At 36.9% G+C, this 18,312-nt stretch overlaps 2 protein-coding genes and 1 pseudogene across 2 annotated transcripts; all 3 read right to left on the bottom strand.

The window, feature by feature from the left end:
* Positions 1-4,610: 4,610 nt before the first annotated feature.
* Positions 4,611-5,546, bottom strand: LOC148122501 (olfactory receptor 8K3-like). Its single transcript, XM_087903840.1, has one exon. It carries the CDS (start codon positions 5,544-5,546, stop codon positions 4,611-4,613), a length of 936 nt encoding a protein of 311 aa, XP_087759966.1.
* Positions 5,547-15,176: 9,630 nt separating this feature from the next.
* LOC148122500 (olfactory receptor 5T7-like) lies at positions 15,177-15,896 on the bottom strand. The gene has a single exon (XM_087903839.1). It carries the CDS (start codon positions 15,873-15,875, stop codon positions 15,177-15,179), a length of 699 nt encoding a protein of 232 aa, XP_087759965.1. The 5' UTR covers positions 15,876-15,896.
* Positions 15,897-15,923: 27 nt separating this feature from the next.
* Positions 15,924-16,869, bottom strand: LOC125407535 (olfactory receptor 8K3-like; annotated as a pseudogene).
* Between the last annotated feature and the right edge of the window lie 1,443 nt (positions 16,870-18,312).

The raw sequence follows: 18,312 nt of genomic DNA, 5'->3' as shown, positions 1-18,312 counted from the left end.
AAGTTTTCTTTGTTACCGAGTATGTGGTCAATTTTTGAGAAGGTTCCATGGGCTGCAGAAAAGAAGGTATATTCTTTCCTATTTGGGTGGAATGTTCTATAGATATCTGTTAAGTCCATTTGATTCAGTACCTCCAATAATTCTCTTATTTCTCTGTTAGGTTTCTGTTTGATTGACCTGTCCATTGGTGAGAGAGGTGTGTTGAAGTCTCCTACTATTAGTGTGCTTGGTTTGATGAGTGCCTTGAGTTCAGGAAGCATTTCTTTTACATAAGTGGGTGCTTTTATATTAGGGGAATAGATATTCAGGATTGAGACTTCCTCCTGATGAATTGTTCCTGTTATGAGTATGAAATGTCCATCTCCATCTCTTCTGATTGATTTTAGTTTGAAGTCAATTTTGTTAGATATTAGAATGGCCACACCCGCTTGTTTCTTAGGTCCATTTGCTTGGAAAACCTTTTCCCAACTCTTTACTCTGAGTAGGTGTCTGTCTTTGTGGTTGAGGTGTGTTTCTTGTAAACAGTAGAATGTTGGATCCTGTTTTCGTATCCAATCTCTAAGTCTGTGCCTTTTTATAGGTGAATTGAGTCCATTGATATTAAGTGATATTAATGACCAGTGGTTGTTGACTCCGGTTATTTTTTGGGGGGTAGTAGAGTGTATGTGTTTCCCTTCTTTGTGTTGTGCTTGTGAAGGGTCACTAGATGTCTGAGTTATGGTAGGCAGTGTTGGCAATGTTGGATTCCTTGGGTTGTGATTTTCCTTCTAATACTTTCTGTAAGGCTGGATTTGTAGCTACGTATTGTTTAAATTTGTTTTTATCCTGGAATATTTTGTTTTCTCCGTTGATAGTGAACAATAGCTTGGCTGGGTATAGTAGTCTGGGCTTGCATCCATGGTCTCTTAGCTTCTGCAGTACCTCTATCCAGGACCTTCTGACTTTCATGGTTTCCATAGAGAAGTCTGGTGTAAGTCTGATAGGTTTACTTTATAAGTTACTTGACCTTTTTTCTTTGCAGCTCTTAATATTCTTTGTTTAATCTGAATGTTTTGTGTTTTGATTATTATATGGCCAGGGGATATATTTTTTTTTTGATCCAGTCTATTCAGTTTCTGTATGCTTCTTGAACCTTCATAGGGATATCGTTCTTTAGGTTGGGGAAGTTTTCTTCTATAATTTTGTTGAATATATTTTCTGGACCTTTGGTCTGCAATTCTTCTCCTTCTTCTACCCCTATTATTCTTAGATTTGTTTTGTTTTTTATTGTGTCCCTCATTTCCTGAATATTTTGTGATGAGAATTTGTTGGATTTGCTGTTTTCTTTGGTCAAAGCGTTTATTTTCTCTATGGTTTCTTCAGTCTGAGATTCTTTCTTCTATCTCTTGTATTCTGTTGGTTATGCTTGTTTCTGAAGTCTCTGTTCATTTACCTAGATTTTCCATAGCCAGCCGGCCATCGGTTTGTGTTTTCTTCATTGCCTCTATTTCAGTTTTCAAATCTTGAACTGTTTCCATTACCTCTTTGTTTGTTTTTTCTTGGTTTTTCATAATTTCATTTACGGATTTACTCATTTCTTCAAACTTTTTGTTATAATTCTCTTCCATTTCTTTACTCATTTCCTCAATCTTTTTGTTATACTTATCTTCTAATTCTTTACAGCAGATTTTCACCTGCTGTTTAAGTTCCTCTGTTATTTTCATAAAGATCCACTTAGAATCGATTTCTTCTATTTCTTCTGGAGTAGGGTGTTCAATTCTAGTTTCGTGATCCCTGGATTCTGGCAATGTCATGTTGCCTTTCATGTTGTTGGAGGAATTCTTGCATTGGCGCCTGCCCATCTCCTCCTCTCTGGATGAAACTCCTCAGTACTCTCTGGATAGAACTCCTCAGCACTGAAACAGGGACGTTTGGTATTCCAAGGACAGAGGAGACAAAAGAGCCATGGCAGTGGAGGCAGGGAGGAGTCCCGTGGAACACCAAAGACCCTACCGCAGAAGCTGAGGGGGGCGCCCTGTGCTCTCTTCCGGGACAGACCGCCCCAGCGATCACCCACTCACCTCTCTGGACAGAACTCCTCAGCACTCACACAAGCCTATTTTTTATTTAGTTTGATGTGATTTTAGTTTGGGGAAGGAATTTTAAAATTTTTGAAAGTAAGAATACAAGTATAAAAAATTAAAATTCACACAATTAATCAAAATTTACATTGTAGGAATATTGAAAGTTCTAATCCCAAATGCACACAGGTAGTATTATACAGAAAGAAAAAGTTATATTTAGGATTAGAAATGTATGTGTGTGTGTGTTTATAACAACAATTTAAAAAATCCTTGAATTTAAAGAGAGAACGTGCTTGGGATGGGTTGGATGAGGAAATAATGAAATAATATTACAATATTTAAAATATTCATTTAAAAATTAAATAATATGTGCAATTATACTTATAACTATATTATATCAAAACCTATTCAGCAATGGGAAACATGTATGCGGAAAGTACAGGCACAAATGAAAGTACTCTTGAATTCTCATATTTTATTTAGCATCCAAAACCAAAAATCTTTTCAGCTTTTTTATTTTGAATTATTCTTTATCCATGTTCTCTGAATCTCATTTATCCCTGTATTTTATTGCATTTTTGTTTTTTATTTTACATCTATGGGATGTTGCTCTGGATGTACATTATTAGAATTTATTTAGCCTGGAAACATCTCCCTCCTCATTACAGGCAGAAACTTCACTTGGTCTTCAGATACAGACTATGACCATCTCTGTTTTTCCCTTAATGCTGCGGCTAATAATATATGTACTCAGTGCATATCAAACATAAAGTCCTGTCATAATTCTACTCTGTGTAATACATGTTTTAAATAATCCTAGATATATGAACTAACAGTTTTCCAAAAAAAATCATATATAATACATTTATCAACCTGTTATGCCAAATAAATATTCTTCAAATTGCTGAAAAATAGGGCCCAAAAAGATAGATCTTGTTCTTGCAGAAGATTCACATAAGTATCTCACAAACAACCTGTACTTCCAGCTCCACAGGGTCTGGTGCTCTGGTCTGGTGGCCTCTGTGGACTCTTCTATTCATGTAGTACACATAAATTTATGCAAACAAACATATGTACACATAAAAGTTTAAAACTATAAATCTTAAAATTTTGATAACAATTTTCTGTTTTGTGCTGGAAATTTTGCTTTGTGTTGCGAGAAGTTCATAGAGATTGTTTGCCCCCTATGTCATTGGTGATTGATTTCAGGTGTAAAAGTAGAATGTTATTTTACTGGTTGGGAATCCACTTCATCCATGATTCTTTTTGTTTGTTTCCTTTCAAGCACTTTATTAACATATTTCTCACAAATAGAGATAATATCGTTTACTAGTAAAGGGAAAATCCTTATTTTAGAGAAGGAAAAGTCGCTAAAAGCAGAAGGGGTATATTCTCGATCAACTACCAAATGACCACAGTACAAAGCTCACTGTCCTTATGCATGATACACATTCTTTTTATTGTAATCTCAACTGTTCTTTCAATAACAAATCTGAAACACCTTCTGCTGTAATATACTTGACACAGTATCATAAATAGTTCTGTAGATGTCTCTGCTGGTCAGGATTCAACAATGACCTATCTCATTTACAGGGCTACAGAGGAAATCTGTTTCTGAAGCAGCGTAAGCACAGGTGCACTAGAATGACTACATCTTCTGAAAACTTTTTACCAGGTCCAACATACACAATGATAGGATCAGCATTTTCTTCTCCTGGTACACCTGAAGTTGGCAACAGCTATTCAAGAATGTTAGGATATCGTGTTTAAATCTCATTAACAAAATCCTTTAATTTAATCCATATCAAGAACTCACATCTTGGACACCACCTAGTAAGTTCTATTCAAGGATAATTTTCACATTCCCTATACCTCAAGCCACAAACATGACAAAGGCTTTGTAAACATCATTGTGATTCACATATTAAAATCAATCAGTTGATTATTTCAAAACTAGATGGCAACTACAAAAATAGTCTCAACTGAACTGAGAGTGTCTGTACAACCAGACTTGAGATGCTAAATCTCTGTGTTTCTATAGCATTTTCAACATACAGACAGTGAGGAAAAATTCTCTGGTGCTTAGACATGGTGTCAGCCTTTAATTCTCAGTTACTGAGCTTCTTACCACCTGATGAAGACAAATAAAATTATAGTTTTATTAGTCCACAACTAATGGCAGAAATGGTAAGGTCTGCTCTGGGTGTGGGGACTTGAAGGACAGTTTTGGTTCCTAGGAGCATGATTTTCTTTGCTTTATATTTGTAGTTATCAGCCTAAGACAGCTCTGTCTGAGGTATCCTGTGTTCTTATAGGCAGCAGCATTTGAATTAATTTTCTGTGGATGTTGGCCAATTTTTGACTCATAAAGTATGTTCTAACTACAACAATAAGATGTTGTCCACTTCCACCTTGAAACTCTGTCACTAGAGAATGATCTACTGTTATACTCAAGGCTATATTTGCTCATTAAATAATCTTAAAGAACACAACAGACCCAATTCTAACACAAATTGATATGGCTTATATCATAGGCAACCTTTAAGATCAAATCTTGCACATCTTCCTCCATATCCTCTGTCCAGCATCTTTTACATCTTTGTTCCTCAAACTGTAGATCAAGGGATTCAACATGGGAATAATCAGGGTATAAAAAATGGATGCCAATTTGTCGGTATCAAGTGAATGACTATAATTTGGCTGCAAATACATAGATATCAAAGTCCCATAGAAGACGATGACCACAGTCAGGTGTGATCCACAAGTTGCAAAAGCCTTGCGCCTTCCCTCAGCAGAGTTCATTCTTAGAATGGCTATAAGGATTAGCAGGTAAGACACAAGAACAACTAGAAGTGAAGCAATCAAATCAAAAATGGCAAAGATTAGAATTATCAGCTCAAGGTCATGAGTGTTTGAACAGAGCAAAGGTATCAAAGGAATACAGTCACAGAAAAAGTGATTGATTACATTGTAACCACAGAATGATGAAGTGAACATCTTTAAAGTAATAATAAGAGACAGAAATAAACCATATAGATATGGGATTGCCACCAGGACCCAACATGCCCTCTGTGACATGATGGCAGGGTAGAGCAGTGGGTTACAGATGGCCACAAAGCGGTCATAGGACATGGCAGACAAAATAAACAGTTCACAAGTAATGAAAAGAAGAAAGCAAGCAAGCTGTGCAGCACAAAGATAATATGATATTGTATTTTGGGTCACAACAAAATTTTCTAACATTTTAGGTCCCACAGCTGTAGAGTATCCAAGATCCGTGATAGCCAAGTGTTTGAGAAAGAAATACATCGGTGTTTGCAGCCTGGAATCCACCATAGTTAGGAGGATCATCCCCAAGTTGCCCAGCAGTGAGAATAGATAGATGATGAGGAAGAGTCCAAATAGTGGGACCTGTAGCTCAGGGCGGTCAGTGATACCCATCAGGATGAATTCATTCAAGACTGTGAGGTTCTGTTTCTCCATGCAGTCATATTACTGAATCTATTCTGGACTGGAACAATTGAATACTCAATATATTGTTAATTTCATTATAAGTTGATCATTTATGCAATATTTGTTATTGAAATTATGTAATAATTGCTATTTCAAAATAAGTACATTTTATATGCCTAAAGATGCAAACTTATATATGAGAACAGTAGGCTCTGGTTCTTTTGTAAGGTAATTTCACTGACACACAACATAATTGAGAGATAATTTGTCTCAACACAGATATGAACTGCTATAGACAATGATTTGTTAAGACAGGTAACAGTTAAGACAGATTATGACCTGCTCTATAAAACATCCAGCTCCAAATAATGATTGTATAAATAACTTTTCTCTCATCTAGTAAATCCTTTGATACAAATAAATAATAGAGGTAAATTACTGACTGACATATGATATAAAAACACAAGAGAGATCTAAAGATATAAATATACTATCTTCTGCTAGGACAGTAAGTGCTCTTAACTGCTGAGTCATCTATCTCTACCGCCTCAGAAGTCATCATTTTAAATAGGAAGTTTCTGGTGAGATGTTACTCAGTAACATTCATTAATACCAAGAATAGTGCCATGATATTTCCTAAAATGTATAGTACATTCCTATAATTCTGTTATTATGGCAGTGGCAGCAGAGAGAATCCAGATCAAGGACATCTTCAGATATCAGACAAACATAAAGCCACCCTGAGATATCGGAGACTTTATATCAAAAGAAAGAAAAAATAGAATGAAAATAAACAAAGCTATTTAAAGCCATTGTGCCCACAGGTGGTGCAGTTTAAAGTGTCAATAATCTTGATAAATATTGTCAGATAAAATAATTATAACTAATCACTCAGGAAATTTTCTATCCCTAAATAAATAAACATACAGGCATATTGTACAGCTTGTATGATAACTAGTATGTTACTTTATATATTCAAAGGCTACATTTGACAAATAATAATCTAAAACTTTGTACTCTCATTTAAAGCAATATTCATAGCAGTGCTGTTTGGAAAGATGGAAGATGCTTGAATGATTTGATGTTTCCAGGTAGTTAAAAAAAGTTCTTAAGAAGAAAAACAAAGAGAGAGAGAGAGAGAGAGTCTTCCTGTACAGAACAAAATGATCCAGAACTCGTGGATTTCCTTCCCTCTATTTGTACAGTGCTACAATTTTTTATCACAGTACTTAAATGAAATAAATTTTCTTTGCCAGATTATACAGATTTTAAAGTAATGGCAAGATAGTTAAATAAAGATTGGGCCCAATAGGTTATACCACATGAAAATTCTTTTAATTTCTAGCTCATTCTACTGACATACCTTCACTAAAACTAAACAAGGCAATTTAACGACTAAATGAGCAATATAATTTAATATATATACATATATACTTAATGTAGATGCAAAGCCTTCTACATGTAAACTACACTTACTTCAGTTTAGTGATTGCCCAGCTGCTGTCCTAGTGTGACATATTTCTAGTCATGAATTTAAAATACATAAGCTTAATGCATTAGATTTTACATTCAGTAATTGCAATTACAAAGAGGTCTTTCCCGACAAGATTTTTTAGTTAAGTATACAAAAGCACTTTGCTTTGTCATTGTGCAATACCATTAATGACTATTTGTTATGTTTTATACTTACTGTGGAATAATTTTTTCAGAATCCAATATTAAATGGCAATTTTAACATAACCATAAAAACTAGTTATTGATGTCATTTCACACACACACACACACACACACACACACACACACACAGAGTCAATCAATAAGATATATTGGTTATTTTGCCAAACACTTTTGCCTTAACAACAGATTAAAAAAAAGAATCTCACTCACATAACAGCATAATAAATGAGGACATCACAAAGATGCTTGACTCTAAACTTCTAATATTTTGAAGTATATGAAATTATTCATTAATTTTTTATATTTCCATTTCTAAACTAAAAATTGTGGACTTCCTTTACTCATATTTCATCTCCCCCTTTATTTTAGAATGTGTTAATTATACATCTTAATGTACATAAAATATTTCCTAAGTAAATTTTTTCAATTGATTTGGTGTTGCAAATATACATATGAACATGTAATCTCTAACCCATGGAGATCATATGAGGAAAGGAGGGGACCTGTTGCTACTGTCTTTCAGACATGATGAAGAAGAGTTATGGAAAAATAAACCAAAAATATTCTCTTATATTGGATGACAATACCAGATCATAATTGACCATTCCTATGCATTTTGATAGCAGGGAACAGCCTTCATAGTCGTCTACCTTTCTTACCTGTAATAAAACATTTTTCTTTTTTTTCTCCTATGTGCTTCTTAGTATTGTATTTTCTAGGATTACTTATGCATTATGCTTCAATTTCAGAAATAATCCCTGTGGAGTTGTAAGCTATTGTTGACTATCCCTAAAGCATTGGCATGCCTACTGACTTAATAGGAGGTTGTTCACTAATTATCAGGAAAAATGTATATTTAACTTTATAATTTTGTATTGAGTAGAGAAATTGGTGAAATTACTTCTGGATTAGAAATTAAAATATGACTGTTATATTCTCAAAGAGATATTAGCCCATGCTGGTCTTCCCTGTAGCAGGATTCTAAATTGCTGAAAGTGGAAACAAATAACTTTTTTAAGTGAGTGAACACATGAAACTGTAAAAGATGGTGACGTGGTCAGTCATCCTCAATGACTTAGATCATGAAACCAAATATGGACAAGTTCAACAGAACTATCATATACAGGCTGCCCATGCATGCTTCAGCATTGCCAGTGCATAAATTTTATTTATTCATTCAAATTACATGAACCAGCAACAGGATAATACTACACAGATACCAATACATTTGACATTCATAGACCTGTGTAATTGGTTATTAGAATAACCTTTGTAAAAAATGAGGCTAGGAAAATAAGATATGGTTAATAAAAGTACAATGGATAATGGGATCAAGACCATGATGGGGACACACATAGAAACAGCTGACCTGAACTAGTGGGAGCTCACTGTCTCCAAACTGATAGTGGGGCAATCTGCTTAGCACCAAGCCAGGATTGCTGGAAGTGGGTGACAGTTTCGTGACTTGAGCAGTCAGTGGAGCCACTGGCAATGGGACAAGGATTTATCCCTAGTGCTTGAACTGGCTTTTTGGAGTCCATTCTTTTTGCTGGGATACCTTGCTCAGCCTACATGTAGGGGGGAGGGCCTTGGTCTTGGCTCAGAAAGATGTGTCAGACTTTGCTGGCTCCACATGGAACTCTATCCTCTCTGAGAGGTAGAAGGAGGGCAGGTTGGGGGAGGGGGAGAAAGTGGAAGGAGGGGGAGGAAGTAGGAAATGAAATAGGTATGTAAAATGAGAAAAGATTGTTTTTTATTTTTCTAAAAAAAACAAACTATTTATTCTCATTGTACATAGCAATGCAAGTTCCTACTTCTTCCACTCCTTCCATTTCCTCCACATACCTCCCACCCCACCCCATCCACTCTTCAGAGAGTTGCTTTGGGGAAGGCCCAAGCCCTCCCTACTAAATCTCGGCTGAGCAAGGAATCCATCCAAAGAGAATAGGTTCCCAAATATCCAGTACAAGCACTAAGGATAAATCTTGGTACCACTGCCAGTGGCTGCTCAGTCAGTCTCCCACATTCAGAGGGACTACTTATGTCCTATGATTCTGCCTTTCCAGTCCAGCTAGTGTTGTAAACTCCCATTAGCTCAGGAAGATTATTTCATGGTCTTGAACTCTTTGCTCATAGTCTCACTCCTCCCACCCTTCAACTGGACTTTGGGAGCTCAATCCAGTTCTCTGGTGGGGGGGTCTCTGCCTCGGTTTTCATCAGTTGCTGCATAATGTTACTTGTATGCTGAAGAGCTGCTTGGGCAGCTGGTAATGTGGAGTCAACACAGAGAGGAGGAGATAGACACATACTGAGGATGGCAGCAGCGTTTATTGAAAAAAGCTATACCTTTTATTGCATATAGTACCAAATGGGAGAAAAGGGACATGTAAGCTGGGTTGTGGACTGAGATCAGGGGTTGAGGAATCTAACACTGACCTTGACAGTAGGTAACAGCTCTACCTTAATAGAAGGGCCACAAGGTTTTTTGTTTTCCAGATTGCCAGAGATAAGGTGACTGCTTTAGTAAGCAAAAACTTTCCTTAGCCCTGAGGAAATGGAGCCCCTTATCCAAATGCCTGATCTTGGATAAAGGACTTCTCCTGGGGACCAGAAACAATATTACAATTTTTTATATTACTTTATGCACCTGCTCCCCTCTAAAGCTCCTGAAAGGCGAGATCCTGATATCTTACTTTGTAAACAGAGACTGTTCACTTATTTCCCAGCCACCCAGACCCAAATAATCACTTGGAAACTATGCTAATTACAACTCTGTTTGGCCAATGATTCAGTCCTGTTTCTAATTAGCTCTTATATCTTAATTAACCCATTATTATAATCTGTAAATCTGTGTATTACCACAAGGTTGTGTCTTATTTGTAAAGGTCCAACATCCTTCTTCTTTTTTTTTTTTCTTTTCTTTTTTTTTTTTTAGTAAATTTTATTAAATTATAAAAGTTTCCATTTCCACCCCCCCTCCCACCACCCTCCCACTCCCCCTACTCCCCCTCCTCCTCCCTCTTCGTCCCCCAGGGCAGTCAGGGTTTCCTGCCCTGTGGGAAGTTCCAGCTCCTTCCCCCTCCCTCCAGGTCCAGGAAGGTGAGTGTCCAAACAGACTGGATCCCCAAAATCCATTATATGTAGAGGAAACAGGTCCCAGTGTCATAGTCAATGGCTTTTCAGAAAGACTTCGGGTCAGCCACAGTCAGAGAATCCGGCCAACTTCGGAGAGTCTGGTTAGATCACGTCCTCTTTCAGTCCCAGTCCAACTGGCCTTGGTAAACTCTCATCAGATCCGTTCCCTTGTATCAGTGGGTGATAGCATCCCTCGCAGTACTGATTTCGTTTTTCATGTTCTTCCTCCTTCTGCTCCTCATTTGGACCTCGGGGGGCTCAGTCCGGTGCTGCAATATGGGTCACCGACTGTATCGCCGTCCTTCGTCAGATGCAGGATCTATGGTGATAAGCAAAATATACATCAGTATGGACATGGGCCACGGCCGATTCAGGCACCCACTCCTCTGTCCAGAGAGCAATCTGGGGGATCTCTCCTTGGACCTGGGATCCCATATATAATCAAGTCTCCTGTAAACCCTAAAATGGGTCCCTTAGTTGAAATATAATCTTCCCTGATCCCATATTCATCCTTCCTCCCTCCCCCCCCATCCCAGGCCACCAAGCTTTCCCCTTTCTTCCCCTACTCCCTTCTCTCTAACCTTCTCCCCTTCCATCGACCCTCCCTCCCCCCCATGCACCCGAGGTTACCTGGGACTCTTGTCTATTTCCTACCTCCTGGTGGATAGCTAAATAATCTTCATCAGGTTCATCTTCTTATTTAGCCTCTCTAGGATCACGAATAATAGGCTCAAAGACCTTTAATTATGGTTAGAATCCACTTATGAGTGAATACATACCGTGTTCCTCTTTTTGGGTCTGGCTTACCTCACTCAGTAAAGCGTTTTCTATTTCCATCCATTTGCATGCAAAATTCAAGATGTCAATGTTTTTTACCGCTGAGTAAAACTCTAATGGGTATATGTTCCACACCTTTTTTAACCATTCTTCTATTGAGGGGCACCTAGGCTGTTTCCAGGTTCTGGCTATTACAAATAGTGCTGCTATGAACATAGTAGAACAAATGCTTTTGTAGTATGATCGGGAATCTTTAGGGTATATTCCCAAGAGTGGAATTGCTGGGTCCTGAGGGAGGTTGACTCCCAGTTTCCTGAGAAACCGCCACACTGATTTCCACAGTGGCTGCACGAGTTTGCATTCCCACCAACAATGGATGAGTGTTCCCCTCACCCCACATCCTCTCCAGCATAGGATATCATTGGTGTTTTTGACTTTAGCTATTCTGACAGGTGTAAGATGGTATCTCAAAGTGGTTTTGATTTGCATTTCCCTGATCGCTAAGGAGGTTGAGCATGACCTTAAGTGTCTTCTGGCCATTCGAAGTTCATCTGTTGTGAATTCTCTGTTAAGTTCAGTACCCCATTTTTTAATTGGGTTAATTAGAGTTTTAGTGCCTAGTTTCTTTTTGGAAGCTACATGGTGTCTCTCTGACTCTGCCTACTCTCTCTCTATATCTCTGTTCAGATTTTCCACCTTACTTTACTCTTCTAAGTCGCTGGCCAAAACAGCTTTATTAATTAACCAATAAAAGCAACACATATGCAGAAAGACATCCCATATCATTACTCTCTTCTCATTATACCATACAATTCTAATTTTTCCATGTTTACCAACTGAGCTATATATATATAGCCTAGGCTCTGGATCTGAACCGTAGTCATTTCATTTTCAGGATCCAATGTGTCTACTAAACCTATAACTTTCCCGTTCTTGGTGTAATTAGTACTGCTCAATGGGATGGTTTGTTTTTCTGTGACTGGGATTTTTTTTGCCAAGGAGTTATTTTATTTAAACAGGCTGCCATTTTCATTCTTTATTAAAACCTGCACAAATTTACAGAAGAGAAAGACATTACTAGTGAGAATCATTAAAAATGAAAGTTGGAAAGTTCTGGGAAAGTGTGGTCTGCCTTGTTAAAGTGCTGTAAAGGTGTCAAGCAGCAATGTGATGCGTACCACTTGTATGTTTGTTTTAAGGGTTGATATTTTGGTGTGGAATGACAAATTGATATGTTGCAACACTAAGCAATCAACTTTGACTAAGTCCTAGAGTGACTGACAGACCAGTTACAGATGCAGGAACATTTTAAAACCCTGTCTTGCCAGGGTTTGGCAATCTGTTTGTTTAGATCCTACTTGTCCAGTCTAGACACCATGCATTTTGCCAGTGGTTGAGGCATGGGCAGTTCTTTGCCCAAAGGCCAGTTTTGCCAAGAAGATAAAAAAGCTCCAAGTGGAATGTCTTCAGTGTCCAACTGATGGTGTGGAGATAGCTCATTTATTCCTGGCCGCTCAGACTCAATATAACGACACAGAAACTATATTAATTAAATTATTACTTGACGTATTAGCTCTAGTGTCTTTTTTGCCTATCTCTTACATCTTAAGTTAATTTCTATTAATCTGTGTATCACCAAGTGGCTGAGGCTTATTGCCAAGGTTCAGCGAGTCTGTCTCCTGCAGGTGGCTACATGGCTTCTCACTGACTCTGCCTTCTTTCTCCCAGCATTCAGTTTATTTTTCAACCTACCTCTCTTCTGTCCTTTCACAGGCCAAAGCAAGTTCTTTGTTCATTAACCAATTAAAACAACACATATAGAGAAGGACTTCCCATACCATTTCCCCTTCTCTAAAAAGGAAGACTTTCATTTTAACATAGTAAAATTACATATAACAAATCAGGTATCAACAAGAAATACAGTTAAAATATTTATATCTACTGTATCTTTTATCATAACTAAGAAAAACTATAACTATATATTCTTCAACTATATCAGATACTCCAGAAGGACATAATATTACCTAAGTTAACAGGAGGTACTTTGTAAGCAAGTTCCAAAACTCTAGAAATGACAGAGACATCTTGCTGCCTGAACAGTCATCCAAAGTTCTTTTCTAATATTGTGGCACTCCTCTTCGGCCTACAGACCCATAGTATCTGGCAGACTTTTGCATGAAACAGGAAATCTTAAAGACAGTTTTGCCTATATTGGCAGTTTGTCTGCCACTTTCTTCTGTGTCCTGCACAATTTTGCAGAATCTTTCATAAAGCAGGAACCCTGAAGGGCTGTCTTACCTTTAGGCAAGTACAGCAGTCATTTTTCTGTGTGTTCTGCATGTCCAGTTTATACAACATAACATCAAGTAGTCCATGAAATAGCAGATTATTGCCCAAATTGCTAGCATTTCTTGAATCACCTAATCTGGGGAAAGCCAGAATCTCTGATGAAGCAGTAGGGTTTGTGGTAAGTGTGCTGGGTACTGGGTCTGGGTGGGATGCAGGAATATTAATCAATCACCTAATCTGGGGAAATCCAGCATCTCTGATGAAGCAGTAGTGTTTGTGGTAAGTGTGCTGGGTACTGGGTCTGGGTGGGATGCAGGAATATTAATCAATCACCTAATCTGGGGAAATTCAGCATCTCTGATGAAGCAGTAGTGTTTGTGGTAAGTGTGCAGGGTTCTGGGTCTGGGTGGGATGCAGGAATATTAATCAGCTGAAGACAACGACTGGAGAAGTACAAAATGCCCAGTGAGGGAAGATGGAAAGCATTGGTGAATCAGGAGCTCTGGAAGAGGAAGGGTAGTAATCCTGGTTAGAATAAAGCCCAACTAGAGTGAGAGCAGAAATGTTGGTAATGGATGTGGATGCAGTGGCACACCTGTAGGGTGATCCAGCTTGACTTGGCTTTCAGACACTCAGTATTCAGTACCACATAGTAGGAAAAATTGCCAGGAGGTAGAGTAGAGGAGACTTGGAAATATGAAAAGATTATTTATAGTACAAGGGAAATCTTTGTTCAAATTACACTGAGTTGGAAAGCAGAACACTTTCTTTATAAATAGAAAAGATACTAAAATTTGCATGTAATTTTGCATTAAGAGAAATAAAATTATTGGAGATGGAGAGATTAACCAAAGGTTAGGTGGAATTGCTGCTCTTGCAAAGGACTGTGGTTTGGTTGGTATCATTCTTATCACTCATCCGGAAATTATTTATAATTTCACCTCCCAGTGACCTGACATTTCCTCCTTTCTCACTTCCCTGTCCTGTATCAAACATACCCACATATCAACATACCCCTCGCTCTCTTTCTAATTCATGGCCTCTTCTTTAATATTTCTGGATATGCATATACGTATATCCCAACATCACCTGCCCAGTACATATCTGTGTTTCCAGAAAACGGATCATTGCAACAGAAGACCATTACAGACAATTATAATCAATAGAGTTGCAGAATTCTAGTGCTGCACAGAAGTCTCATGGAACATTGTAGAAGAGGGAGCAAAAATTTTGTAACACCAGAGAATCAAGGAGTTTGTGCAAGACTGTGTTTCATAGTAATGTCAGAAAGGTAGATTCTAAAGATCTGAACAATCTGACTGCCAAAAAGTAAGTTTAACAAGGTCAATAAAATTTTATTTAACCACTGTGATAGAAAAATAAAATGGTTTAAAATTATAAAGATGAGAGAATTTAAAATATTATTTATAAATAAATGAAACCATCTAAATAAAGTTAAAATATGTAAATATGCATATATAAAAATATAAGCACATATGTACATATTTATTTGGATATTATGCATTTTATCTAGTATAAGCATTATGTATAATATACATATAAATGTATACAATTTTGAACATTAGAAAGGAAGTGAATGATATAGTCTTTCTGTTTTGAAAAGCATACCAGAGATGAATTAATCAATGCCTTTAATTCCATGTTTTCTGAGGATTGGAATATATTAATGAATAAAAAGGAACATTTTAAATGTAAATCTTCATACTTTCTTATGGAATGGGACTTACATAATCTTCATATAATGTTTATTGGAAATATTGTTTATCCATAAATTTGTCTTTTACTAAACACTTTTTTCATTGCCTCTTTTACATCTTTGTTCCTCAAACTGTAAATGAGAGGATTTAGCATGGGAATTACAATGGTGTAAAATATTGATACTATCATGTCATGCTCCAATGCATATGTGGAACTCGGTCTCACATACATGAAAAGAACAGTACCATGAAAAATGGACACTCCAGTTAGATGAGAGCCACACGTAGAGAAGACTTTTCTTTTACCTTCAGCAGAGCGAGTCCTTAGAATAGCAAAGAGAATGAAACCATAGGAGATCAGGACAATGAGAATAGTAACAACCTCAATAGACCCAGCACAGTAGAAGAGGAGAAGCTGGTTGATGTGGGTATCAGAACAAGAAATCGCCAGGAGAGGAGGAATGTCACAGAAAACATGACTGATTTCATTGGATCCACAAAAAGACAATCTGAAAGTGGCAACGGTGTGAATAACAGCATGCAGAATTCCACCAGCATAGGAGGCAATGATGAGTGGCACATAGACTCTGGATGACATGATCACTACATACAAAAGTGGGCTGTGGATGGCCACATAGCGGTCATAAGCCATTGCTGCCAAAAGAAAGCATTCTGTTGTACCAAAAGTAACTGCCAGAAACATCTGTGCAGCACAGCCAATGAATGAAATAACCTTCTTCTCTGACACAAAGTCAACTACCATCTGTGGAGTGATAACGGAGGAGTAACATTTTAACATTGTAAAAAGCCCCTAAGAAAAGATATTGCCAATATTTCTCCAAGTCCTGTGTGGGGCAGATTTTACATCCTTATTTCTCAAAGTATAGATCAAGGAATTCAACATTGGAATGAGCAGGGTGTAAAAGATTGAAGACATCTTATCAGTGTCGGTGGAATGGCTGGTCTTGGGCTGCACATACATAAACATCAAAGTCCCATAGAACACTGTCACCACTGCTAGGTGGGACCCACATGTTGAGAAAGCCTTCGGCCAACCCTCTGCAAAGTTCATCCTGAGAACTGTTGTGAGGGTAAGCATGTAGGACACAAGGACAACAAGGAGAGAGACGATTAAATCAAAAGCTGCAAAGATCATAACAATAAATGCTATCTCCTCTGCATTTGAACATAGTAAAGACAGTAGGGGGATGCAGTCACAGTAGAAATGGTGAATAACATTGTAGCCACAGAAGGATGAAGTGAAAATCTTAAATTGTGATGAGAAGAGACACGAATGTGCAATAAACACACGGCATTGCCATCAGAAGCCAATACACCCTCCGTGACATGAGGAAGGACAGTGTAAAGCAGAGGCTTACGATGGCCACATAGCAGTCATACGGCATTGCTGATAGGATGAATTGCTCACTACCAATGAACACAAGGAAGAAAGCCAGCTGTGTGGCACAAAGTTTAAATGAAATTGTATTTCGATCTATAACAAAATTTTTCAACATTTAGGGTTCCACAAAGGTAGAATATCCAAGATCTGTAATAGTCAGGTATCTGAGAATGAAGTACATGGCTGTCTGGAGGTCATAGTCCACTGTGGTAACAATAATGATTTCCAAATTTCCTATCACTGTGGTCATGTATATGGCAAGGAACAGCCCAAATAATGGGGCCTGCAACTCAGAGCTCTCAGTGATGCCCGTTAAGATGAATTCAGTCAATACTGTGATATTGTGTTCCTTCATTGTCCTGTATCAAAGAACATACTTAATAAAGACTTCATTATAATTAATAGCATAAAAATACTTTGCATGCAAAATATTCATTATGTAACATTATTGAAATATGGCACAATACTTTCATATATATATATATATATATATATATATATATATATATATATATGGTGTGTGAGCATGTTTGAAAACACGCATTTTAGAATTTTGTTAAGAAGACTTCCACAACTACGGATTCATGAACGAAAGACTGACTCAACAGATTATAGTTTTATATTTATATTGACATTTATATGACACACTGGGAAGAAGGTTTCCAGCAATATATATTACCTAAACAGTGTATAAGACAGTGAATATCATATTGTGTCCCAGAAAAATTCTATCTGAATTATCAATAATGATGTAATTGGAAAACTGAGATAGGTACATAGTATAGATATTCAGAATATGATAGTGAGATTGGAAAAATAAATAGAATAGATACAAAGGTATGTTAAAAGTACACATTACAATGTAAATTAAGGTTTCTTAAAGTGTAATTGAAAATTTAAAAATTTGTATATAAAATTTATGGGTCCTGCCAATGTGAAAGCGGGAAAATATTACAGCTTACTATTTCTGCATAAAAATTACAGGTAATTAGTTACTCTGTGACAGGTGAATCCCTTCATTGTTTGTACAAGCTAATGTAGTTTTCTATGAAGTTACACACACACACATACACACACACACACACAAACACACACACACCTGGTTTTATTTATGCATTTTGATGTGTATGTGTGACTGTGTAACTGTAATTATAAAAGAAAATGAAGTTATCAATTTGAGAGTACGGGATTATGGGAAGTGTTATAGGAAAAAGCCATGGAAAGGGCTAGAAGAAGAAAAGTGAGAAAATATTATTATATTTTGATGGGAAATATAAAAAGAGTATAAGTGATATTTGGTTAGTAAATTGTTATTTTAGAGTTCACATTTTCTAGCTGTTGCAGTCATATAAATGATATCGTTAAGTGATATTATAGCTCATTTGACAATGAGATATATTAAACATTTACATAAATTAGAATTTCTATTGAGTAACTTGTAAAGTTCATAGTAGTCCATAAATTAAAATTTTGTCATTATTAGAGAAGGAATTAATAGAGGAATATCAAGTACTTGAGAGAGACAAAATATGGTAACGTGGAGTTGAACATGATCAGAATTTATCATATGTGCATTTAAAATGTCACCGTCAGACTCAGTTATTCTACAATTAATACATAGTAATATACTTTTAGATAAGTAACGTCAAGGGAGATGTGTGTGTTGCAATCTCAGAACAGTTGGAAACTGGAACAGTGAAGTTGTGGTGGTTAAGGTCATCCTGCCTCCATAGTAAATTTGAGGTAAGGCTAGGCTCTAAAAACCTCTAAGATAAGAAATCCTACATTAACAAAAAAT

Source organism: Myodes glareolus, chromosome 3, assembly GCF_982192425.1.
Source record: "Myodes glareolus chromosome 3, mMyoGla1.1, whole genome shotgun sequence".
NCBI classification, from domain to species: Eukaryota; Metazoa; Chordata; class Mammalia; order Rodentia; family Cricetidae; genus Myodes; species Myodes glareolus.
Note: the sequence above shows the minus strand (reverse complement) of the source record. Positions and strands in the feature narration are given on the sequence as shown.